General features: G+C 45.3%; 3 protein-coding genes and 1 pseudogene across 4 annotated transcripts; 2 read left to right on the plus strand and 2 right to left on the minus strand.

Annotated features, from left to right (window-relative positions):
- Nucleotides 1-2678: 2678 nt before the first annotated feature.
- On the minus strand, nt 2679-7412 carry LOC123131931 (uncharacterized). The gene is made up of 9 exons (XM_044551654.1): nt 6871-7412; nt 6076-6210; nt 5169-5219; nt 4600-4737; nt 4407-4517; nt 3806-3864; nt 3660-3715; nt 3479-3582; nt 2679-3380 (listed from the first exon to the last, which is right to left on the minus strand). Exons 1-9 carry the CDS (start codon nt 7336-7338, stop codon nt 3048-3050), a joined length of 1455 nt encoding a protein of 484 aa, XP_044407589.1. The 5' UTR covers nt 7339-7412; the 3' UTR covers nt 2679-3047.
- A 1914-nt stretch (nt 7413-9326) lies between these two features.
- Nucleotides 9327-11632, plus strand: LOC123131933 (NADH-ubiquinone oxidoreductase 20.9 kDa subunit). Of its 2 annotated transcripts, XM_044551659.1 has the most exons (5): nt 9339-9598; nt 9682-10304; nt 10443-10558; nt 11198-11420; nt 11532-11632. In XM_044551659.1, the coding sequence occupies exons 1-2, from the start codon at nt 9445-9447 to the stop codon at nt 9957-9959; spliced, it is 432 nt and encodes a 143-aa protein (XP_044407594.1). In that variant the 5' UTR covers nt 9339-9444; the 3' UTR covers nt 9960-10304; nt 10443-10558; nt 11198-11420; nt 11532-11632. The 2 variants fall into 2 exon arrangements, with proteins under 2 accessions (XP_044407593.1, XP_044407594.1); XM_044551658.1 differs by having other exon boundaries at nt 9327-9598; nt 9682-10558.
- LOC123129416 (uncharacterized) lies at nt 10474-18707 on the plus strand (annotated as a pseudogene).
- On the minus strand, nt 13048-23239 carry LOC123131932 (uncharacterized). The gene is made up of 3 exons (XM_044551657.1): nt 22092-23239; nt 20747-20846; nt 13048-13508 (listed from the first exon to the last, which is right to left on the minus strand). The coding sequence occupies exons 1-2, from the start codon at nt 23224-23226 to the stop codon at nt 20794-20796; spliced, it is 1188 nt and encodes a 395-aa protein (XP_044407592.1). The 5' UTR covers nt 23227-23239; the 3' UTR covers nt 13048-13508; nt 20747-20793.
- Between the last annotated feature and the right edge of the window lie 918 nt (nt 23240-24157).

Here is a 24157-nt window from a genome sequence, read left to right on the forward strand (position 1 = left end):
AGCCTGAAAAAGAGAACAGGGGTGTGGGGGGGGGGGGCGTGTGCAGATTTCTTCTCTGGGCGAAGACCCATTGTTCGACTGTTTCTACGACTTTGTTCGTCAATCGTTTTCTCCTTCGTTAGTATTTCACGAAGTACTTTCGGTTCGTTTTTAAAGAAGTTGCCAAACTTAAAGCGACTAGAATCAAAATTTAAAAAGAAGCTGGAGAACTAAATCGTTAATTTTGAACAAATATCATATAGGAAAAATATATCTTCTGAAACAATACTACAAAAGGACATAAAGCTGCAAATAAAAATTTGTTCATCACTTGTAGGGAAAGAAAAAAATCAATAGTATTTGAAATGAAAAATAATAATAAAGAAAATTTGTTCAATAGTCATTCAATCAGATGTGATTTCACGATTTTTATGGAGTGGCCTGAAACAAAGAACAGCAGCAAAATTAGTTGGAGGAAAAAATTATTTAAGCATTTAAGATTTGTGAACAACACAGAAATCTGTTCAAGCATTTTTGGAACAACTGTATAATGGAAAACTTTTTTCACGTTCTTCTTCACTTAAAAATTTATGTTTCCTACCTTTATGAATTCGGGATTTGTGATGGCACTAAACGTTCATTTGAATGACCGAAATCCCTGCAAAACAGAAATTCATCAAATAATCAGCTTTAAAACATGAAAAATGCCTTATAATAAACTTTTTCATGAAAAATATAAATAGAGAGTTTAGCAACAGAAAGAATGGAGAGGATTTAAAATTGACATGATCTTCAAGGAAGTTCCTCACTATAGGTAATTGAACCTAACTGTTGCTATATGTTCTATCGCATACAAGAAAATTTCACGCGGAGCTTGCAAATCCACCTGTATGCAATGCTTAGTTTTTGTGGGGTTTCACTTTTTGTTTCTATGGTATTTCTAATGTCTAGGACAAAAATGGTAATGAGAACAAGAACTTGCAGTTGAGAACCCTAAAACTCCCATTCCGCGGTAGATTTTGAGAATTTGCAAGAGGAAAACCCCAATATCATACCTGGGGATGGAGCAGAGAATGACTACATCTTAATTTGTAATTATTTAAATGCAATTCAACTAGCTATAATTTCAAAATGGCATAGAGGAGGAAAATCATCCAGACTTGCACTCATTCCTGTCTTCAATTGATTTCATTGATTTTCCTGTTCCTCATAGTTATCCACCAAGTTTTGATTCAGAATATAGCAAAGTATCAATTGAATCATTCATCCGAAACTTCTCTGAATGTTTGCATATTGACAACCAAATAAACTTTGACCTTCTATTGCATGCTGCATCATCAACTACTAATGACTTACTCTGTAAATGATATCTCAAATACTTTCACTTGGATCCAATCCAATCTGAAGATGAATTATACATACTCCATATCTCAGGACTGCAGCACTTCTGAAGCCTCCAGATGTTGATGTCTGGTACCAATACACAGTTGTTCCATTTTTTTTCTTCTCATTGGTCGTTGTCTGAATGTTGATGTCTGCAACGTCCTTCCAGAGCTGGATCCTTCCATGGATGACACTACTAAAGCTTGTGGCTTCTGCAACTTGTGACGATGTAAGCGAAAGGGTATAAATGTTCATCTTCTTCATATGACTGGAACAGTCCAAAGGTGCATGACATGTACAATCCTACGCTCTACTATTGGAATACAGTAGTTACTAGTAGTACATCACAATATAAAGCAAAAAAAAAAAACAGAAATTGCTTTTGGAGGCCGAGCTCCATGGAGGCCTCCAAATGCAAAATTCAAAATTCATGAAAATTCATATTTTTACATTTTAAAAAATTCTAGAAAAAAATATAGAGATAGATGAAGGCTTTCAGGACGAAATACGTTAAAATGAGGGCTATGCAAAAAAGACAAATCTGGAGCTTTCTAACACATGATACTATTCATCCCCCAAGACCATGAATTTGTCTTTTTTGTACAGGTCGCAGTTCAACATATTTCATCCTGAAATTTTACACACATACGCCTCACATCCTTACTTACTTGTACAATTTTTTTCAGTTTTTTTAAACCGAGATTTTCGAATTTTGAATCTTTAAAAATTTTGGCCTCCTCAAAAAAAGAACTAGTTTTTTTTAGAGAAAGGCACAAGCCGCGCCCTGCTTTACATTAATAAAGCGAACACAAGTCGCAGAACATACGAGTTATTACAAGCCAACAGAAAGTACTGCAAAAGATAAGATGAACAAAGCACCAGGTTGTGACTCAGACAGGTTCCCAAGCCATTCCTGGAGATCATACAGGTTCAGACACAAGCAAGGTAACCAGCAGAGATAGAAAGAATCACAAATAAACCAATCATAGAAACTAATTAAACGGTTGTATTCATCCCTGTAAATATGTCGACTGATCAATCCAGTGGCATCAGCAGTATGTATCTTTGCCAACACAAGAAAGAATGCACAAGTATCTCTGCTTCATTGCTGTATTCATTCATATGTAGGCAGCAGCCCCAACCTAGCAAAATCTGTTGAATTTTTGCATGTGAGATCTATTGGCTTGTATTGCCATCAGCAGCAGAACAACCCAACTTAACCCAGCCTTGTTTAAGTGACTAATATAAATGTGAAAACTAGGATAATGGCATCATCCACATTGCTGTAAACAAAATGGCAAGCCACCAAAGAGACATGTCCAAACAAGTGCAATATTTGTGTCTTCCATAACATACCCAAAAAATCAACCGATATCATGCCCATGTTCAAATTTCGAAAACACAATTAAGAAATTCGAATGTGATCACAGAATGCCAACAGAAGAAGAATGCACAAGTAACCATATGGTATACCTACCCCAACTTCATCGGTGCATCTACTCTACCACTAAACTCAGCAATACTCTCATTCAACTGCAACAGCCCAACTCAACTTTAATCCAGCGGAATCTGTTGACTTGAACTCTGATCAGCAGGATGTTCTCTCTAGAAAGTCTGTTGACTTGAACTCTGATCACCAGGATGTTTTCTCTGGGAAGCCTGATGACTTGAACTCTGACCACTCTCTAGAAAGTCTGTTGACTTGAACTCTGATCACCAGGATGTTTTCTCTGGGAAGCCTTATGACTTGAATTCTGACCACCAGGATGTTCTCTCTGGGAAGCCCGGTGACTTGAAACCTCAGCAGAAGGAGCGCGTGGGTAGATGATGTCGTAGTGATCACCTGTGTACAGGAGGGTCACGCTCGGACGGGGAACTCCAGGACCAGTGTAGATATCTGGAGCATATCCTCGTTGGAGTGATTCCACTCTGAGGGGGACCTCAAGCGCTCTGGCCAAAGCCACCATCATAACATGGTCCGCGTACACACGAGCTGGAATGACGTACTGCAAGCACCACTGTTTGTGCAACAACAAGTCAGGTGAAATGAGTGTCGTGTACCCAACAATGGAAATTCAGCACGAGGTAATGTAAGGGAGGAGATGCTGATACTGACAACTTCCAGACTGTAATTTCCTCCGGGCCCTTGTATAATCGGTTCATACACCTCCCTGTGCGAGCATATCTGGATAGCTACTAGTAATCTGAGGAAAACAAAAACTAACCAATAAAATGTGTCAGAAACATGAATTACGATGAACAGAAGGAAATATAACATCAAGGGTGTTTTTTCTCACTGTCTTGCGTCATATCATACGTGCTGAAGAACTTCAGAAGTTTCTCTTTACGGCGACTAAAAATGGCACATAGCATGTCAGTGAGATGGCATGCATTCAGCTACATTACTTTGATGGAATTGCAGAAAACCAAGAGAATCAAAAACCTGCTAGTTGATTCCGTTCTCTTCCATTTCATTACGTTCTCAATCAGCTCCTTAAATGCCTGAAAGAATCAGCAACTCAATTATTCACAGTTGATAATCATTACATACCATAGGTTACAATAATACATGCACAATATTGATCAATTGCAAGATATAAAGGAACACAGCTAAGACAGCTCCCTGAGAAGCTTCAGTCATTAAGCATATACTATAGCATAGTAACAGAACGAGAATGGTGAGGTGACTATACAATAATAACCAGCAGGTGTGCATTGTTGCAGTGCTCAAACAAGCATAAAATTATGTTATTTCCCTGTTATATTGCCGTTGTTCCTTTGCAAGTAAATTTCTCTTAAGGTCATTGTTACAATCGGGTTGTTAGCTTCACAATAAGCTTCAAATTTGAGTTTGTGCCAACATTGTGTAAAACTGTGACGGTATGCCACTACTGTTAAGCAATTGTGCATCTCCTGCAAATGACAAACAAAGATAGTGAGATGCCAGATGCTGCTTGAAGTGTAATGTAACCTGAATAGAATCATCATCCCTTGCAAGCATGTTTATACAAGAAAGAACAAGTATGGAGAAGGCGAGAACTTACTCTTCTGCTCCGGGAAAACTCAGAGTTCCATTGAAGATTTGCACGTTGTGTAGACACTCTTCTAAGGAGACGGCGTTCCTCATGTGTGTCCTGCCTATCAATAACTTGCTCCTGTTGTACATTCGCAAAAAGAGAGAAAGTTAAATAACTAAACCTACATCCTATGATAAGGAAAAGAGGGGAGGACGATTACAAGGTACGAAAATATGAAGCTCCTGTAGAAACACTCCCCATCTCCAATCACCGGTCTACATTCTGAATAAGCATCAAGATGGTTCGCCTCGTCAGAAGTAAGCTTATTGTGCCTTCTGACTTCAGATATGCGAAGTGTCTGCAACAAACACACAAATATAAGAATTCCAATTATGCTGAGTTAAACATGGAAACAACATATCTAAAAATGTGATGGAAATTTTGTTTTTGTTCAAATTTTCGGGTTTCCATGTTCTTTGGAAATGTTTGAAACCACTAGTATATAATCCCATCACTGATACTGATTGGTTGTTATTCAGTAAGAAAACAAGAAGATATCTATTAGCATGTGATAAACTTAACAAGAGTAAAAGTATGATTCAGGTCCCATCAGACTATCACAACCAAGAGTTAACATACAATTTAGTATTTATAAAAGAGAACATAATCCTTCTGAATAGTTGATTGTACAGGAACCACTAATCACAGTATCTTGTGATATAGGGCTTTGATCCTGATTTTTCTTGCACCTCCATTTTGTGCATGACATTAGGCAAAACGGAGACAAACCTGGTGCTTCACATGTTCCGGCCATATTCCCCTTCCTTTTCTACAAAAATTCTATTTGACAGGAAATGAAGAAAACGAAGTTAAATATCATACATCCTGCCAGTCTTACAATTGTACAGAATCAACAAGAAGATCGAGTATTTCAAAAGAAGAAATAGGGGAATGAAAAATGAATGGAATTAACAAACAACCAGTCCTTTTTCCTTTTCCCGGTCAAAAAGGAAAAAAAAATTAATGTATAGCAAGACCACAAAACGTGTGCATCCAAAGCTTCTTTATTTTTGGCAACTATTTGCATGAAATTATATTCTGAGACTTCTGAACCAGTTCCAGGTACCAATGAACCAAATGGCGAAACCTCTCGACCAAATCCTAAAGTGCTCACCGATTTTGCATGTATTGGCAAATGATTTACAGGAATTATGCTCAGTTATGCAGTCTTGATCTAATGTCTAGATTAAAGATTCTGATAGCAGCATCTGTTTACAAAGGAAGCTCATACATTCAACTTCAGGCTCTGTTACCAAAATACTGCAGTAATCAGGACATGACCTCATGATTTCCCCACATTTTACAGACAACAGTTCCAACAAGATAGGCATTTGCTTCAAAATACAATGGCAGATTGTGGAAAGACCCACGAGCAACAAGGACGTGTGTACTGCTGCCAATATTTGCCCAAGATTCCTCATATATGCTAGGATGCCACGTATCACTCTAACCAAGATTTCATGCCTTGATTACACTAACAGGTCCTAAATTTAACATGAACAAACAGAAACCAAGAAAACAAAAAAATCCCAGTTCTACTTTCTATGCACAAAAAATAGGTAAGTGCAAGAATGCTCATATGGTCATACCACCCACGAATCACAAGTGAGAAGAGTGGACAAGATTCAGGCCATACCTTGCTCTTAAGCCGACTCGGGGCCGATTTCCCCTTTACTAGCAGTAGTTTGTCCAGCTTGGCGCCCTTTTTTGAGAAAAGTTTGTCCTGCTTGGGTCTCACCTTTCCCACAGTCTTTACTTGTGATAGTTTCTCCTGCTCAACGGAATTAGCATCAAGATCACACATTTCGGATTCGCAAAGGTGAAAGAAATAACAAGATTGAAATATTGAGTTATCCAAATCCTTTCTACTATTGCCAATTATTCATATGAATTGAGTTTTGAGGCTTCGGAGCCAGTTTCAGCCTTTCAGGCAACAGTTGACCAAAGGCAAAAGGATCCAGATAATGTACGTCAAGTTAAGTAATCCCGAGCAAAGATTCAGCTTAACTTCCCCTATAACGACATTCATCTACACTGGAAACTGATACATTTTGGCATCAAAATTTCTTGCCAAAATATGACAGCAACCACTCCCAAGACATTATCCCCACATCTTTCACTTGCAGCAAAAGTGCAAAACATGCTATCATACCAAATAGAAAAATCAATTAGCACAAGCCTGGACTGCTGCGAATAATCACAACAAGATCCTTGCCTACCTCTAAATTTGATAACGCACCGCAAGAAGAACTGAGTAATAATCAGGAAAAATGCCTAATCGTGAAACTGTCCCCAACATTTGCCTAAATCTGATTCCGTTTCTACTACTAGATCATCCCCAACCCCAAGATTTTAAGACTTAGAAATCACAATTCCACATTCCGAACAGAAAGACTGGCCAACAAATCGCGAGCAAGCAATAAGACCATACCTGTTCCTTCCTACACATCGCCCCTTCCGCGCGCAGCGAGTTGAACTGCTCAAGAGGAAACCAAGAAACGCTCAAGAACGCACTCCGGAGCGCTCCAGGAACTCCAAGAAACAACAGCAGCAGCACGTCGCAGAGGCCAATCATCACCTGCTGTCCCCATCGCGTGTTCTCCTTGTCGACGGCCGCCTGGACACCAGCTTGGGGTCGAGCCGTCGCGGAGCTCGGAGGAGAAGGGATGACCTTGGGCGGCAGCGTCCCCTCGCCCTTCCGGTCGACCCCCGCCGCGGCGGAGCTGGACCCGTCGGCGCCGCCTCCGGCCTGCTCGAGGTGGAGGGGCGTCGCGCGGGGAGGTGGCGGCGCAGCAGCGCCCGGGGCGCCATTGGAGGAGGCGCAAGGGCGCTCGTGGGCCGGTTCTTGGATGTGGTCGTCCTCGCCCGGTTGTGCTGCTCCTGAACCGGATGGTTCCATCGCGGTCGCGGCGGGAGAAACTTGGAGGGCTCTCGTGGCTATTCCGCTGAGTCGCGAGGGCGTGGAGAAGAAACGTGCGCAGGGTGCGGGATGGAAAAGGGGAGAAGGTCTCTCACGGCTATTTATTTGGAAAAACCCCGAGGGCGGTTTGGTCTATTAGAAATTCCTGTTTTGCACACAGGTCCCGTGGAAAATAAAATGCGTTAAAATAAGGAAAAATAAATATAGTTTCCGTGATCCAATATTTTGTGGCAATGAATTTAGTGGCCAGTGGATCACATGTAAATTCTACATATAACTAAAACAGATGATCTTTATTAACATATATCTCTCAACATAAACCATGTGGTAACAATATGTAAGGCCAACTCCAATGCGTTGACGCAAACAAACACGAAATTAGTCTGTTTTTTATCTGTGTGTATTGGCTACACACTAGTAGAGAAATGGCTAGGCACGGCTTTAGTTGATGGCGCGCCATTTCCAATCAACGTCACCACTATAGTGATGATGTTAGACTAAAAAAAAAACCTTCCCGCTTGCGTCGGAATTTTTCCGCACGCCATTTGTGTTATCTGTTTTTTTTCTTTTGGGGCTTTACTTTTATTATGACATGGCCTGTTAGGCCCACGCCAGTACTGGTCCATCTTCTATCACTACTCCTTTTTAGTAAAAAAAACCTAGCCATTTCGATCCTCTTCTATTTCTCTCTCTCTCTCTGTGTGTGCGCGCGCGCCAACGCCACCGCCGTCACGTCCGGACCTCGTCGTCGGACCAAGACACACATCGCCACACCGTCGAAGAGGGGCACCTCAGTTGTAGGTCAGATCCCCTCCCCTGCGCCTCTTCTTCCTCTCCCTCGCACCTCCTTTGTCCATGGACGCCATGTTATCCGTGGATACAGTTGGTTTGTGTACAATATTAGTAGCTGTGCTACTGGATCTAGTAGTGTAGAATGTGATTATACTTAGTAGAATGCGATTTAATAGTGTACAATCCGATTTTATACTAGAATTTTTTTAGTGTTGAATATGCTTTAGTGTAGGATCGGATGATAGTCTTTTTGTGTTGATTTTATGCACTGCTCAAAGTATCGTCTAATATACCGATATATCAACCGATTTATCGCTTATCGAGGTCAGACCGATAAGATAAGTGAATATCACTGTCATTTATCAGTCTGACCGATATATTAGTCTAACAACCGATATATCATTGATATTTGCCGATATTCACCGATAAATCTGTAGGACCTGACTGATTTAGCCCTTGATTGTTTTTTGGGTTGAGCTTTTATAGTCTGATACATAGTCGATGCCTTCTATTTGTGTAGCTGGCTACTTCCGGTACATCTCAGGTTGCTTAAGGAATACAGACGACGTGGCTCTAACAAAGGTAACAAACCTTCTTCTCTAACAGAATATGTATATTTTGTTCTTTTTTTGCTATTCCCATTATTGTATTTTGTTTGTTTTGTCAGATTGCCCAATGTGATGTGAGGTTCGACTTCAATGAGCTTACCAACGACAATGTAATCTTTGAGGCTCCTAGGGCCTCAATACTATGGAGCTCGAGAAAGGACCAAGAATGGGAAGAGATGGATGGGATCGTTTCCTCACCCATAGTCGTCTCGCTGGGGTGATCTAGCTTCTCCTTAAAAGTAAGAAGACCTAGGATTTTTATTATCTATCTCAACATGGATGAGGAGGAGGACCCAGATGATGTTGCAGTCTTAAAAAAATATACTTAGTGTAGAATCCGATGATATGTGAATTAAAATGTTCCGTTTTTTGATAATTCCGCATGACATACTCATTTATCTTGGCAGGGTCGAACTTCGTAACTTACAAAGAAGTTTTTTCTTTTTGAGGGGTGTCACTTACAAACAAGTTTTTTTTTTGAGAAATACTTACAAAGAAGTAAGAAGTGTAAACAACCGGACCCGTCTTTCAGAACTTGGGCTGTAACAAGCCCGGCCCACAGCGCGCCCACTACTCTCTCTCACACCCACTGTGAGAACCCGAGAACCACACCGGACACACCTCCTCCCAGCGACCAAATCCGCCGCCGCCACCGGAAGGAAGGAAGAGAGCCCCGCGGCGCGCGATGAACACGGACATCACCGCGTCGGTGAAGCCGGAGTACCCGGTGGTGGACCGGAACCCTCCCTTCACCAAAGTCGTCGGCAACTTCTCCACGCTCGACTACCTCCGCCTCTCCACCATCTCCGCCGTCTCCGTCACCGTCGGCTACCTCTCCGGTACTCCCTCCTAGCTCCCCCCACGAGTCACGAATATCCTCTCCACAGAGGCTCAAATCGGCGTCCTCGGGCGGTGCTCGCAGGGATCAAGCCGGGGATCCGCGGGCCGTCGATGGTGACGGGGGGCCTCATCGGCGTCCTGGGCGGGTTCATGTACGCCTACCAGAACTCCGCCGGGAGCCTCATGGGGTTCTTCCCCAACGAGTCCGAGGTCGCGCGCTACAAGTACAGCTGTAGTAGCAGGAGGCGCCATTTCTCCTCGCTTCGCTACCGCAAAAGTGTTACAGTACATCTTTTTTTCTTTCTATATCTAATCTCGTGTGAGCTGCACTTGCTGTGGGCAATGCGTGATCTTGGTTGAATAATTGTTGGACCTTGCTGCAAACTAGTGAGGAATTCATGATATGATTTTACTCGTCTTGTTATGACCGGATCATGATTTGATCGCCATTTTGGTAAACTTCTTGAATTGGGGAAATGTTGTGTTAACATGGATTTTAGTACTAGTTAACTCTCTATGCACGCATATTTTTCATACGATCTGGGAGATTGCGATATTCGATATATATTGCTTCTCACATTGTCTTCGATCGATCCGGTCAGCTGATTTTTTGTAGGTTTGGGCTTCCTTCGGTTTGTTCTGGCTGGTCTGGTTTTCTTTGTCCATGCTGCACAGTGAGGCGATACAGGGGAGGCGGTATCGAGGGTGAGGGGATTACATCTGCACTACTTCCCACTATTTCCTGCTGCAGGCTTTCGTGCTACTTCCCCGGGGGTTTGGATTGCCCTCGGCGGGTGCTGCCCGTCGATTAACGTCGTCGGCTTCTCTTCCTCACCACTTTAGATCGGGTGGCTGCGCCATCGCTGGCATCGAGATGGGTGTTGAGCGAGTGATCGCTCTCAACGCGCCTCCCGTATTCACCGATGCCAACAAGCCCAGCTCCCTCCGGCCACCAGCAGGTAGCACCTCGTGAATTATTTTCCCCTCTCTCAAAGAAGGTGTGCAAGGGGTTTCATATTCAACCTTAATGATCCTTAGTTTACATTAATATGATTAAAGCCTGTTGATGTAAATTACGAGCAAACTATTAGAGAGTTGACATCTGAGTTACAGAGTCAGAAGACCCCCATTTCGTACTGGTACACCTTATTATGGCTGAATCTCACCAATTCTAGCCACATTAGGGAGCATAATTTCAATGAAGCGTGCTTTTCACCATGTGTTATGAAAAGAACTTGAAAAATCAACTCTATAAATTGGTGTTGGCTATTTGTTTGGAGGGTCCGTAGAAGTTCTGCTTCTGACTAATTGGAGTTCGGCAGAAGTTGGTACAAGCAGATCCTTGAAACTGTGTCCAAGATTGGTTTCGAATCCTGCTCAGAAGCGACCACATGCATAATTGCTATTCTTTGTGCAGTGCGTATCAATAACAGTGCGGTGTAGCTATCTTATAATTTATCTTCTGTTTTTACGTTTGTTGATTTTGTTTGTGGCGTAGCAGGCCATATTATTAGTTTTACATTTCCTTTAGTTTCGAAATACATAGGTTCACTATTTTTTTTGTTGATGCAAAAATTCATATGTAATTGCTACCACAGGTTTGCTGCTGAAACAACAAGCAGCTGCAGCTGCTGCTAACATGCAAGCTGGAGGAGCACCTGGCATATTTGCTTACAATGATGAACAAACAAGGCAAATGACTACAGAAACAACTGCTGATGGAGATGTGGTTCTTGGAACCCCAGTTGCTTCTCCTGTTAGTTAATGGGGATGTGCATACTGATATCAGCCCTGAGAATGCTGTGTGGTCCAGGGACAGAGGTTTGCATTACTTCTGTCCTAGACTTGTGCTACCATCTTTCTTTGCACGGTCTTCTATTCATAATAAATGTGATCTACTGTGTGTTTCGAACTTAATTTTTGTGTCTGCAGAAGATCGAGCAAATGTGTTGATTACTTGGTTGAAGCATCTGCTGCAGAGGTTGGGGCGATCACCGCTACTTTAGCTGCTATAAAGGCGAGACAAGTTAAAGGTGAGATGGAGCATTTTACCAGATTGCTTTGCCTGTAATAACCAATATAGATTGATGTAGTTTCACAGAACATACAGAATTCTGTCGTCAGGTTGAGTTTTACTCATGAAAGTTGAACTGTTTTCATCCTGTTAGATTTCTTCGTTGCAAGTTCTAGGAATTTAGATATCTTTAGCCATGCATGCCAAAGCTTTCAAGAAGGTAACACTTGATGCAGTTCTGTTCCTACTATTCCTACCTGCCTAGATTGCCGCCGAGTAAACAGTATTCCTAAACACATGAATAAATATCGTTGGTCTCATGCATGGAATCCTGAACATTTTTTTATTTTGTAATGCAGAAGAAACAAATAGAGCAAGTTATTGAAGTCTGGAAGGATATGCTGACATTGTTGTTGCAACGAACAAGAAAATGATTTGCATCTGGAATTTCGAAATATCTGAAATTTGGATATATATGGGCATACACCTTGAGGAGGTTCTGGAGCATGAGGGGTACGCCTGGTGACCCGCGGCAAGCAAATTTCGTCTCCCATATGCTCCATGTTCTATTGGTTATGGTCGGCTCTCTCCGTTTGCTTTGCAGACATCAACATTTCAGTCCCTAGATGGGACAAGAATGTGAGTGAGTTCTGTTCTGCTACCATTGCTATGTTACCTCCGGTCAAGAGTAGACTAAGAAAGCGCTGCTAGAAAGAGCACACTAGAAACCAATACCTACCTTGGCTCCAGGTGGCTGGATCTTTAGCGGATCAAACCATGAGAGGTTTATGGTAGATGAATCTTTAGTTGATCAACAAACGAAATAACCAGCGAAATTAGTGTTGCTTGGCATAACTGTTATATGGGGAGATTGACTGTTCCCCTTGTGTCTTGCTGCTTTTCAGCAACGTTATCATTAATTAATTTGTTCTCTCTCCACCCCACCCAGGGGCCTAGCTACATGATGTTGGTGAGGAACAGCAAAGAAATCTATGCATGGGGTTTATTTTGAATTTCTAGTGTCTTTGAGAACGATTAAACTTCTCGTTGTATGATGATCAGAAGCAGTAGAAGAGTTTATGGCTTTTCGACCAGCTTCTCTGCTGGTTGCTTCCTTCATGTTTGAGTTCTCTATATATGCAAGTTGAGCAATTATCAGTTGGCTGAGTCACCATTGTACATGCTCTGTAAAATTGTTTATTAAGTTTTGAAACAATGTTCATCTTATGATCTATATCCTCACTGTTTGTTAAAAAAGTGACTCAACAAAGACTTATTGTTTCTCATCTCGGACTAATTGATGCCACTCCTTGGGTGTTGTGCCATGCCATTTGTTCCTGCGACACCCATTTGTTCCTTGGGTGTTTGTTAAAAAAGTGACTCAACAAATACTTCCAAGCAACTTCCAACCTTCTGGATGTATTTCCACTGGAACAATTCATGTCAGGACAGAGTACAAACTTGGGCATACTACAAATCACAAGGTGAAACTCTGCGTAGACAAACAAACAGATCAACGGAACTCACATCCTGGTACAAACAAGGGACGTATCTTCGTCTGGATTCGGTCACCTTCATGATCACCATCATCTTTTGAGAAACAAAATTTCAATCTAAGACAACAGCAACGTGGGGCATATAACATCAGCAGAGATGTAAAGAAGTTGAAAACTCAACTGGAAGCAACACTAATCATTAACTCAAGCGAGTCACCCGGTAATATCCAGCAAGTTCCTAAACGTCATACTTCACAACTGACCCGTACAGAGAGCCAATTTCTGAGTGGAGCACATCACAGACCCCTTGCATAGCAGCATACACAATGGAAGAATCTACACCACACAACCCATTTCTGCATCTCAGTCCCCAGAACGTAATCCTAAATACCTGCGGCCCTGCGGGACAATCAATCTCATCAGTCAAACCAATTTGTACAATTTATTCATGGAAAAGCCACTAAAGTTATGTATCAGGATGACACAAACAGTAAACATTAACTTTGCTGCTACTGAGGAAATTGTGCGAAAAAATTCAGAAACTGAATCGTCTCAGCATTATTGGACAGAACCAACATTACAAACAGAGAGCAGCTATAGGAGAACTGTTAATAAAAAAGTATGTGTTACATCTTCAACTCTTGTTGCTGGCGTATTCCCAAGTTTTTGGCCACATCTGGTATTCTGGTCTCAGTAAAGGCTAAAAGATAAGTGTTTCAAATAACCCATTATAGGGAAATACTGGACATCCTAGCTTATCGAACCTTGTTATAATGGCATATGAGGGGCTCGTGGAGTAGCAAAGCCGAACCATCTCGTTTCTAGCTTATAGAAATGCTTTTCAGAAATAGATATGAGCTAGCCAGTCGCTAACAGACCAAATTTAGTTACACTTAGGCAGTAAACCTCAAGTGAGGGGTCCTGCATGATCCTACTAATACTCTCCTCCTTCAGACAAAATAGATGCCATCTTTATTTACTCTCCATAACATCAAAATACGTACTTCGACTATTTCTATAGCATCTCTAATATTCCCTCCATCCGGAAATACTTGTCGAAGAAATGGATAGAAATGGACGTATTTAGAACTAAAATACGTTTAGATACATCCATTTCTCCAACAAATATTTCTGGTCGGAGTATTTAACATGCTACTTAAAATGCAATTCATGACGAAAGCAATATTTATGTGTCACGCCTGCAGATCAATCTACAGCGGAGTGAAGAAATGCAGTTCAGAGTTCTGAACCTGCAACAACAACGACCTGGTCAACGGGTCCGGGCCAGGCCCACTGTCAGGGAAATGCGTGTGTGTGCCAGCTGTGGGCTTGGCTTACTTGTATGCGTGTGTGCGGACGCTGAGGGCATCGAGAATTGAATGAACCATTTCCTTCCTGTCGTCTCTCTCTCTCGCTCGCTCGCTCTCACCTACCCTCATCCTTCCTCCTCTTCGATCCCCACTCCCCCTTTAAATCTTACGATCAGGTCGTGACAATCTTGTATTCAGAGCCCTAAAAATTTTCCCCGCCGCCACCGCTGCCATCTCTGCTCTCGATCGATCGGTAAAATCCACCAGGTCAGGTGCGAGCCACTCCGGTGAGCTTGCCCAAAATCCTGCTCGGGGTTCGATCTTGATCCCGAACGAGACCACGACACCTTCATCCAAGCCCTCGGCACAGACTCACCGCGTGCTCGACGCCATGTCGGAGACCACGAACAAGCTGCAGAGCTTGCTCGAAACCATCATCCGCTGCCTCGACGCGAATTAGAAAACCGCCGACAAGCGCCATCAAGCACAAATCTCCTACAACGCTCAGGCCGCCGCCGAGCTCAAGTTGCTTGCCAAGCAGATCGACCTCACGCAAGCAGATGTGGACGAGGCCCGCAAGTCCGCCCCGACGGTCGATCCCGCGGCAACCGCTCTTGGTGTCACATCCCCATCGGGCGTCACAGCAACCGCGGACTCCTCTACGCCCCGACCACCGCCCCCGCCTCCACCCCGCCAATCCATCCTCCGCCGCTGCCACGCTACACGGATGGCGCGGCACAGCTGGCTTTCGCCCGACTCGTCAACCACGGACCACCGTTGCTCACCGCGCGGTCACCCTCATCGTCGGAGATCGATCGCGACGGCGACCATTGCATCAAGCCACCCAGGCATGATTTCCCAAGGTTTGACGGCGACGCTCCTCGCAGCTGTATCGAGTGCCACAGCACAGCTGGGTCACCATCGCGGCGCTGTACATGGATGGCCTGGCTGCGATGTGGCTCCAGGCCTATTGACAGACACACCCAGGGGTCACTTGGCAAACATTCAGAGCAGCACTGCAAGAGGAGTTTGGTCCGGAAGAGTTCGACGTTCAGATGCATCACTTTGTTCAGTTACGATAGACAGGCAGTGTCCAGGAATATCGACAGCAATTTGAGACAACAATGTACCACTTGCTTGCCTTGGACCCAACTCTGAGCTCCAAATTCTTCATATCCCAGTTCCTGATCGGCCTCAAGGACGAATTGAGATCGGGGGTTTGACTGCAGGCACCAACCAGCATAACTCGCGCCGCCGTGTTCGCCCATATTCAGGAGGAAGAGATTGAGAAGCAACGCACCGCACGTCTACGCATCGCACTGGTGGGACGGCCACCACCACCTGTACCACCAGCGGCCACCGTACCAGCTCATGCAGCAGCCGCGCCGCGGCAAGGGGGCGATGACTATGCACGAGAGCGCCAACTGCGCGAGTTCAAAAGGGCCAACGGCCTCTGTTTTCGCTGCGGGGACAAATATTCAAGAGAGCATCAGTGCAAACGCACCGGCCAAATCCTGATGATCGAGGTAGGCGACTTTGGGGAGATCCTGTCGGACGATACAGTCCACGCCCCACAGTTGCTCGATGCTCCTCAAGCACAAGAACCAGAATGCTCTCGCTGTCGCAGCAGGCAATTTCGGGGGAGGAAACACCGTCAACGATTCGCCTCCGTGCCCAAGTCGGCGATCAGATCATGCTCCTCTTGGTTGATCCCGGGAGTACACACAGTTTCATCGGTGAAATTTTTCTCTCGCGCCTGAAAGTTCAGACAGAAAAACTTCCGTCGATGTCAGTACGGGTTACCAATGGGCAGAGGCTGTTATGCAATCAACTTGTGCGAGGATTGGAATGGCAAGTGCCCGGCCACACCTTCCACACTGATCTCCGAGTGCTACCGTTAATTGCCCTACGACGGCGTGCTGGGAATTGACTGGCTATCAGCTCACAGCCCCATGAATTGACACTGGCGGCAGAAAACCATTTCATTTGAAACCGAGGGCAAACAAGTACATCTGCAAGGGGTTCGTACATCCGATCTACCCCATCGCAGAACTGGATGCTTATGAGTTGCACCAAATGGAAATAGCCAACGACATCTGGACCGCGACTTTGGTTACAGTGGAGAGAACTGACAACCTGAACCTGCACCTCCCAATATTCAGAAACTTCTGTCTGAATATGAAGATGTGTTCTCTGAACCAAAAACGCTGCCTCCCAAATGGCAGTACAATCGCGCGATCAACCTGGAGCCGGGCACAGCACCTATCAACACCAGGCCCTACCGCTACTCACCAGCCCAAAAGGATGAAATCGAAAAGCAAGTGCAGGACATGCTGCAATCTGGGGTCATCGCGCACAGCCTGAGCCCGTACGCCGCGCCGGTCCTGTTGGTCAAGAAGAAGGACGGTACTTGGCGCTTCTGTGTCGATTACCGGCGTCTGAACACAGCCACGGTCAAAAACAAATTCCCATTGCCAGTGGTGGACGAACTGCTCGACGAGCTGGGTGGGGCAGCATATTTCTCCAAGATCGACCTACATGCCGGCTATCATCAGATCCGCATGCGCGAGAAGGACGAAGAGAAGACGGCTTTCAAAACACACCATGGCCATTACTATTTCAGGGTGATGCCGTTCGGCCTCTGCAACGCGCCGGCCACATTCCAGTGTCTAATGAACTTGGTGTTCGGTCGCCACATTCGCAAATTCATCATCATCTTCCTCGATGACATTCTGGTCTTCAGTGTTGATTTACAGGAACATGAAGAACACCTGCGCACTGTCCTCGACCTCCTGCGGGCGCACCAGCTGTACGCCAAGGCCTCTAAATGCTCGTTCGCCCAGCAAAAGATCAAGTACCAGGGACACGTCATCTCCAAGGACGGCGTCCCCACCGATTCGAGCAAGACCAGCGCCATGAGTGCCTGGCCCGTGCCCACGACGCCCACGAAACTCCGCGGCTTCCTCGGCCTTACGGGCTATTACCGCAAGTTCGTGCCACTATGGCATTATCGCGAAGCCCCTGACGCGCCTTCTCACGAAGAAAGGATTCCTATGGGACGACAAGGTCCAGACCGCGTTCGAGATGCTCAAGAAGGCGATGGTGAGCACGCCCGTGCTTGCGCTCCCAGACTTCAAGCGCTCATTCGCCATCGAGACCGACGCGTGCCACACCGGCGTGGGCGCGGTGCTGGTTCAGGACGGCCACCCCGTCACGTACCTAAGCAAGGTGCTGGGCGTGCGGAACCAAAAGCTTTCTGCGTACGAGGAGTTTCTCGCCGTGATGATGGCGATCGACAAGTGGCGCCCTTACCTCCAGCGTGCACCGTTTGAGATCGTCACCGACCACAAGAGCTTGTATTCCTTGGGTGATCAGCAGCTCGTCACGGATCTCCAGCGCAAGGCCATGTCCAAGATGGTGGGCCTGCAGTTCACATTTCGCTACAAGAAGGGGCAGACAACGGCACAGCCTACGCGCTCTCCAGGGTGGGGCACCTACTGTCGCTGGACGCGCTCTCTGTGTGCCAGCCCCAGTGGTTGGAGGAGGTGGCAAATTCGTATGAGACGGACGCGGACGCGCAGGAGCTCCTCGCCAAGCTTGCCCTCTGCGACACCGACGACCAAGACCGCACTCTGCAGCAAGGAGTGATCCAACAACGGGGGCAATTGTGGATCGGTGCCAACACCGCGCTCCAAACCAAGCTGATCGCCGCGCTGCACCACAGCGCGGTGGGAGGACACTCAGGCGCCACAGCCACCTACCAGCGTGTACGCAAGCTCTTCGCCTGGCCAGGCTTGAAGCGCGTCGTCGAAGATTTTTTCAAGCAATGCAGCATTTGCCAGCACGAGCAAACCCACCCCGCGGGCAAGCTCCAACCGCTTCCGATTCCTCAAGAGCCATGGCAGGACATAACCATGGATTTCATCGAAGGGCTACCCAAGTCAGACGGCCACGACGTGATCATGGTGGTCGTCGATCGCCTCACCAAGTAGCTCATTTCGTACCCCTCCGGCACCCTTTCAACGCCACTCAAGTCGCCCGCGCCTTCTGGGACAACATCATCAGACTCCACGACGTGTCGCACTCCATCGTCTCCGACCGCGACAAGATGTTCACCAGCGCGATGTGGCGGGAAATTCTCGCCGCTGCAGGCACCAAGCTATTGTACTCCACGACGTACCACCCCAGACCGATGGCCAGACGGGGTGCGTGAATAAGTGCTTGGAGATGTATCTCTGATGCGCCGTCCACGACACGCCCAAGCAATGGCGCTAGTGGCTCTCCACAGCGGAATTCTGGTACAACTCACACCACGCCTCGCTCAATGGCTCCCCATTCAAAGCTCTGTACGGGCAGGAACCCAACTTGGGTGGTCTTCCCACGGTCAGCACCACCATTCCCGCGGACGCGCCCCTCGACGAGATCGATTGGGCGACCCACACCGAGCTGCTTCGCGCCTAGCTCAACCGCGTCGAGGCGCGTTTCGAGAAGCATGCTGATCGTCACCGCGCCGAGCGCGCCTTCGACGTGGGCGAGCAGGTCCTCCTCAAGCTTCAACCCTACGCGCAATCCTCCGTCGCCAACCACCCATGCCGCAAGCTGGAATACAAGTTCTTCAGCCCGTTCACTGTGACAGAGCGTGTCGACAACCTGGCGTACCATCTGCAATTACCTCCAGACAGCTGCATCCATCTGGTCTTCCACGTCTCCCAACTCAAGTCGTTCGTCCCCGACTATACCCGTCTTCGCTGAGCTGCCCAAGATACCAGACCTCACCTCCGCCGAGCGTGTTCCAGTGGCCATCCTGGACCATCGCATGATGAAGAAGCGGAACACTCCAGTGGTGCAAATACAAGTGCAATGGAACTCCATGCCGCCGTCAGCTGCTACCTGGGAGACTACACTGTCCTTCGGCAGCGCTACCCCGACGCAAAACTCTAGGAAGATGAAGAAGCTGCTACTCGAGAGGGGGCAAATGTCACGTCTGCAGATCAATCTACAACGGACTGAAGAAATGCAGTTCAAAGTTCCGAACCTGCAACAACGACGACCTAGTTAGCGGGATCGGGCCAAGCCCACTGTTAGGGAAATGCGTGTGTGTGCCAGTTGTGGGCATGGCTTACTTGTATGCGTGTGTGTGTGTGGACGCTGAGGGCATCGAGAATTGAATGAACAATTTCCTTCCTGTCGTCTCTCTCTCCCGCTCGCTCTCACCTACCCTCGTCCTTCCTCCTCTTCGATCCCCTCTCCCCCTTCAGATCTTACGATCGGGTCGTGACATTATGGTAGAATCTAGCCATGCCATTTTGATCATGTGTTCAGTATAAAGTGTTAAACATCTAACGTGGCAGAAAGTGGAGAACATACACTGCCCACAGAGCATAGCTACATATACCTTGGACCAGACAAGATATGTTAGTGGATAGTGGCCAATTACATATGCAAATTAGATAGACGATGAGAGATGCTGATTGTTTAAGCAAACCGACCATCACAAGAATTATGATCCAATAAAATTTCAATAGCTGTAAGCAAAAAGATACTAATTGGTAATATAAAGTTTAAAGAAAGCATGTTCTACAAGTATTTTGGCAGTTATTAGTTCACTAGGTACCATAATGGTCCAAGATAAGCAGCAATGTGAAATGACAGTCATAAGCCAATTTAAACAAAGTGTGAAGCAAATGTTCATGTATTGTCAGTTATAAGTTACTTGCACAAAGGAAACAACATAAAAATAACACTATGACTTGATAGATGCATAACCCCAAAAAACTAACCAAAGGCATGTAGCGAAGGGTAGTAAAACAAAAAGGAAATCAAATGCAGAGCACGAAAGAGGATGCATTTCATTATGCTAACATTTAACATATGCACATTATGCTAACATTTAACATATGCACAAAAAGCGGAAGGGTCCCAAGTCATCAGTTCATCTGAGGAGCCAGAGGGAGAAGAAACTACACTAACAGAAGGAACCAGCTGAGAATTAAGGTGGTAACTGAAAGCAAGGCAACTGGATGAACATCGAAGGCAAACATCCAATAGTGAGGGCGTACAACATCACAAAATAAAAGAGTAGGTGGGTGAAGGCATGTGAAAGGGAATATAGCGTTGCTGATGAATGCATGAAAGGATGAGGAAGCAGGGCCTGGAGGAAAGATAAAAAATGCGGCCTGCCATGAAAGCGGGATAGGAGGTGACCAAGCAGGAAACGTCTTAGTCCTCGCTTATAATTGTATACTTGAGAAATGGTAGTAAAAAGAAAAGCAATACATTAATAAAACAGTCCAGATACCTCAACATACATGGAGAAGATATGCTTACCTGCTCAATCAGTACACCACGACAGCATATCTAGCCAGATAATCATCTTATGTATTCTGCAAAAGACCAGCCCCATCGTGCCCACCACCAATGTCTGTTTCTACAAACATAAGAAGTAATCAAGTCAAGCAATCAATGACATTCCAACAAAAAACAAAATAGATACGAGGAGGCATCAACAATATGTTTAGATAAACTCACAGTAATTGTTTGGGAAACAATATCAGTTTTATACCAGATTAGGAATGGATAAACAAAACCAAGCCTACTGTCAAATTTAATGAATATTTCGAAAAAAGTATAAGCTGATTACTATCTTAAAAATGAAGCAGATGCACGCTCGAGACTATTAGCTGGTCAGAAGAGGCAAGTTATCAAGAATAATTAAGCTCATTGCACTGCACATCGGAATAAATAAAATATAGGCATACTAATAAATCCTAGCAATAAAAGTGAACAAGACTATTCAAATTTAGATTATCTTCAAATAAATTTAGCCTTAAAAAATTAAATCATACTAGAAAACCATAGCAATAAAAGTGATCAAGACTATTCAGACTTAGATCATCTTAGAATAAATTTAGCCCCTGGTACAAATGGATTTGCTACTCGTGCTAGGGACTCTCCTTAAGTGATAAAATGAAAAGTTATTCAGCAATATGGGCTGAATTTAGTAGCGAGATTAACAAGGATAATAAATATTGAATGAAGGAAATAGGGTGAGCTTGAAGCTTCTAACTGTACCAATTTGAGCTACCTATTTGACATTTCAGTTGGTTCAAGCAAGTTTCTCAAGTAGTTGGCTTCAACCTCCACCTCCAACTACCATGTATCTTATTCTTATCTCAAGAAAAAACTGCTCTGTAGCTATGCACTAAAACTACCATTGTACAGTATATGTTAATAGGCATAGAACATTGAAACATAGTTCAACTTTAAATAAATCATTTGCCAATCTTGGCGTTCATTGTTTTGTTGTATAAACATTCATATAATGAACTTAATAAAGACAGTTTGTTAGTTCTGCCTTGAACCACAAGAATTGCAGAAATGAAGCTGACAGCTGCCTGGCTACAGAGCATAAAATAAATTAGATAACACTAACAAAAAAGTCAAGATCATAATTATTCATTAAAACGCCACCACACAAGAATCAGAACAGGAATATTACAAAAACAAAATCACTTAATGTAAAAAAGGCCATCAAGTAGTAAAGAAACAGGTGGTATGAGACACTACTTAAAATTGCTAACTTAAGGCAAAAGGATGTGAGCGAACTCCGCCAACCAATTATTGAACATTAACTTGGTTTTGTTAAACCCAATATGTGAAAGCATGATATTACCTGCAGTGTAGACACTTTCGGATGGGTGACAACCAAAAATGAAGTTGGCTTCAAAAAGTTTCTTGGACTGCAATGACTCGAGATGGACCATAAAGAAGACAGATGGTGTCCACAAGCACACCACATTATTGTCCTCATCAAACCCCAGTACCACAACGGGCATTTTCTCAGCTAAATTCATGGGAATTAGCTTGTCCAGTTCAATAGTTCTTCCTAGCACCCATGAAGCAACACCATGACAATCAGACTTCCTCTCCCATAATTGGGCAATGTAGTCCAACTGCAGCACACAGAAGAGACCAAGACCACCATCCTCTCCCTGCATCACACAGATATCATAACTTCCCTTGGCAACCAAATCCATTGGCATCCGTATCACAGCTAGGACCTGCCTCTCCAAATCAAACTCCAGCAATCCATCCAAATTCCCCAAAAGCAGCCAGTAAAGAGAATTCCGAACCAGCACAGCGGTCTTATCTGTAATAACCAGCGTGCGCACAGAAGCCTTGGATGGAAGCGGTGTCAAGACGACATCACCCCATACTCCGGTCTCTGACGAGTACACACATGCGAGAGCTTGTCTGTGTTGTTTGTCCTCGTAGTCTACCACTGTCAAGGCTACATGAAAGTGTTGGGCATCTCCGGCAGCACGAAGCACCGACCCACTGATCAGGGGGCGCCCCTCATCTCTCGCAAACTCAGGGGGGACGGCAATCCGGTGCTGGTCGGCGGTGACAGGATCCCACACCAGGATCTGTTTCCAAGACGCGTGGTAGACGAGTACCAGGCCATGGCGACATCCGAGGAGCACGACGCCGTCGAACTTCAAAGAGAAGCGCCCGGGCGGGACACGATTGGGGGGCTCCAGAGTAGGCACGAAGGAGAGCTCGCGAGTTCGAAAGCCTATGTGAAGGAAGCCGAGGAGGGGAGGGTTGCGGCGGTGGTGGAGGCGGAAGCGGCGGGCGAAGCGAGGGTCGGAGACGAGGAGGCGCCAGCGCCTGCAGACGAGAGAGGCGCGGGGGAGGGAGGATGGCTGTGGGGGGAGGCGGAGGAGGATCTCGGAGAGCAGGTCGTCATCGTCCAGCGGCGCCGCCGCCGGCGAGAGGGGGTGAGGGTGGCGGCGGCGGCTACTCATCTCGCCCTCCTCACTGCGGATGCGGGGATGTGGTGGAGTCGAAGCAGGAGGCAGGCAGCCCAAAGTTATACTGAAGAAATCACGGCCCAAAGTGCTAATTAGCTAGTCTCTTTTTTCAGAAAAAAGGAAGGTGTCTCTGTTAAAGAACAGCAGCCAATAGTGTTGGGGCTAATGAGGTTAACCAGGTGCTGAACACTTATTGTCAGGCTACGGGACAAAGAATCAACTACTCCAAATCCTCAATCTTCTTCAGTAAAGGAGTTCCTGGGAGTGTAAGGGTGGAGGTAAAATGTTTGTTAAATGTCCCCAATGAAACCCTAAATGAGAAATACCTTGGAATGCCTTCGGACATTGGAAATTCAAAGAACGGCGCCTTTAAGTACCTAAAGGACCGGTTATGGAGCAAAGTGCAAGGGTGGATTGCAAACACCATGTCATCGGCGGGTAAGGAGGTGCTAGTTAAAGTTGTTGCTCAAGCAGTGCCTGTCTTCTCTATGTCCTGCTTTAAACTTCCAATGGGCCTTTGTGAACACTTGAACATGTTGATAAGGAAGTTTTGGTGGGGAAGCAAAGAGGGCAAAAGAAAACCGCATTGGGTTTCTTGGCAAACAATGACACAACCTAAGGGAATGGGAGGTCTAGGATTCGAGGACTTTGAATTGTTCAATCTAGCTATGCTAGCTAGACAAGCTTGGAGATTGTTGCAGCACCCTAATACCTTATGTGCCAGAATCCTTAGAAGCATCTACTTTCCGCAGTCTGATATTTTAGAAGCTAATCTGGGTGGCCACCCTAGCCAAGTGTGGCGGGCTGTAGTTGATGGCAGAGATATACTGAGACAAGGATTGATCAGAAAGATCGGGAATGAAGAGACAACAAATATTTGGAGGGACAACTGGATCCCGAGGGAGGAGATGCCAAGACCATATGG

This window comes from Triticum aestivum, chromosome 6A (assembly GCF_018294505.1).
Source record: "Triticum aestivum cultivar Chinese Spring chromosome 6A, IWGSC CS RefSeq v2.1, whole genome shotgun sequence".
Taxonomy (NCBI): domain Eukaryota; kingdom Viridiplantae; phylum Streptophyta; class Magnoliopsida; order Poales; family Poaceae; genus Triticum; species Triticum aestivum.

Bases quoted from the DNA above. Each gene is read 5' to 3' on its own strand.
- LOC123131931 (XM_044551654.1), bottom strand. From the start codon at position 7,338: ATGGAACCATCCGGTTCAGGAGCAGCACAACCGGGCGAGGACGACCAC. The intron at 6,211-6,870 runs GTATGGTCTTAT...TCCGTTGAGCAG, and splicing joins CGATGTGTAGGAAGGAACAG to GAGAAACTATCACAAGTAAA. The intron at 3,583-3,659 runs GTGAGAAAAAAC...TTTATTGGTTAG, and splicing joins GTATGATATGACGCAAGACA to TTTTTGTTTTCCTCAGATTA.
- LOC123131933 (XM_044551658.1), top strand. From the start codon at position 9,445: ATGAACACGGACATCACCGCGTCGGTGAAGCCGGAGTACCCGGTGGTG. The intron at 9,599-9,681 runs GTACTCCCTCCT...CGGTGCTCGCAG, and splicing joins CACCGTCGGCTACCTCTCCG to GGATCAAGCCGGGGATCCGC.
- LOC123131932 (XM_044551657.1), bottom strand. From the start codon at position 23,226: ATGAGTAGCCGCCGCCGCCACCCTCACCCCCTCTCGCCGGCGGCGGCG. The intron at 20,847-22,091 runs GTAATATCATGC...TTATGTTTGTAG, and splicing joins CGAAAGTGTCTACACTGCAG to AAACAGACATTGGTGGTGGG.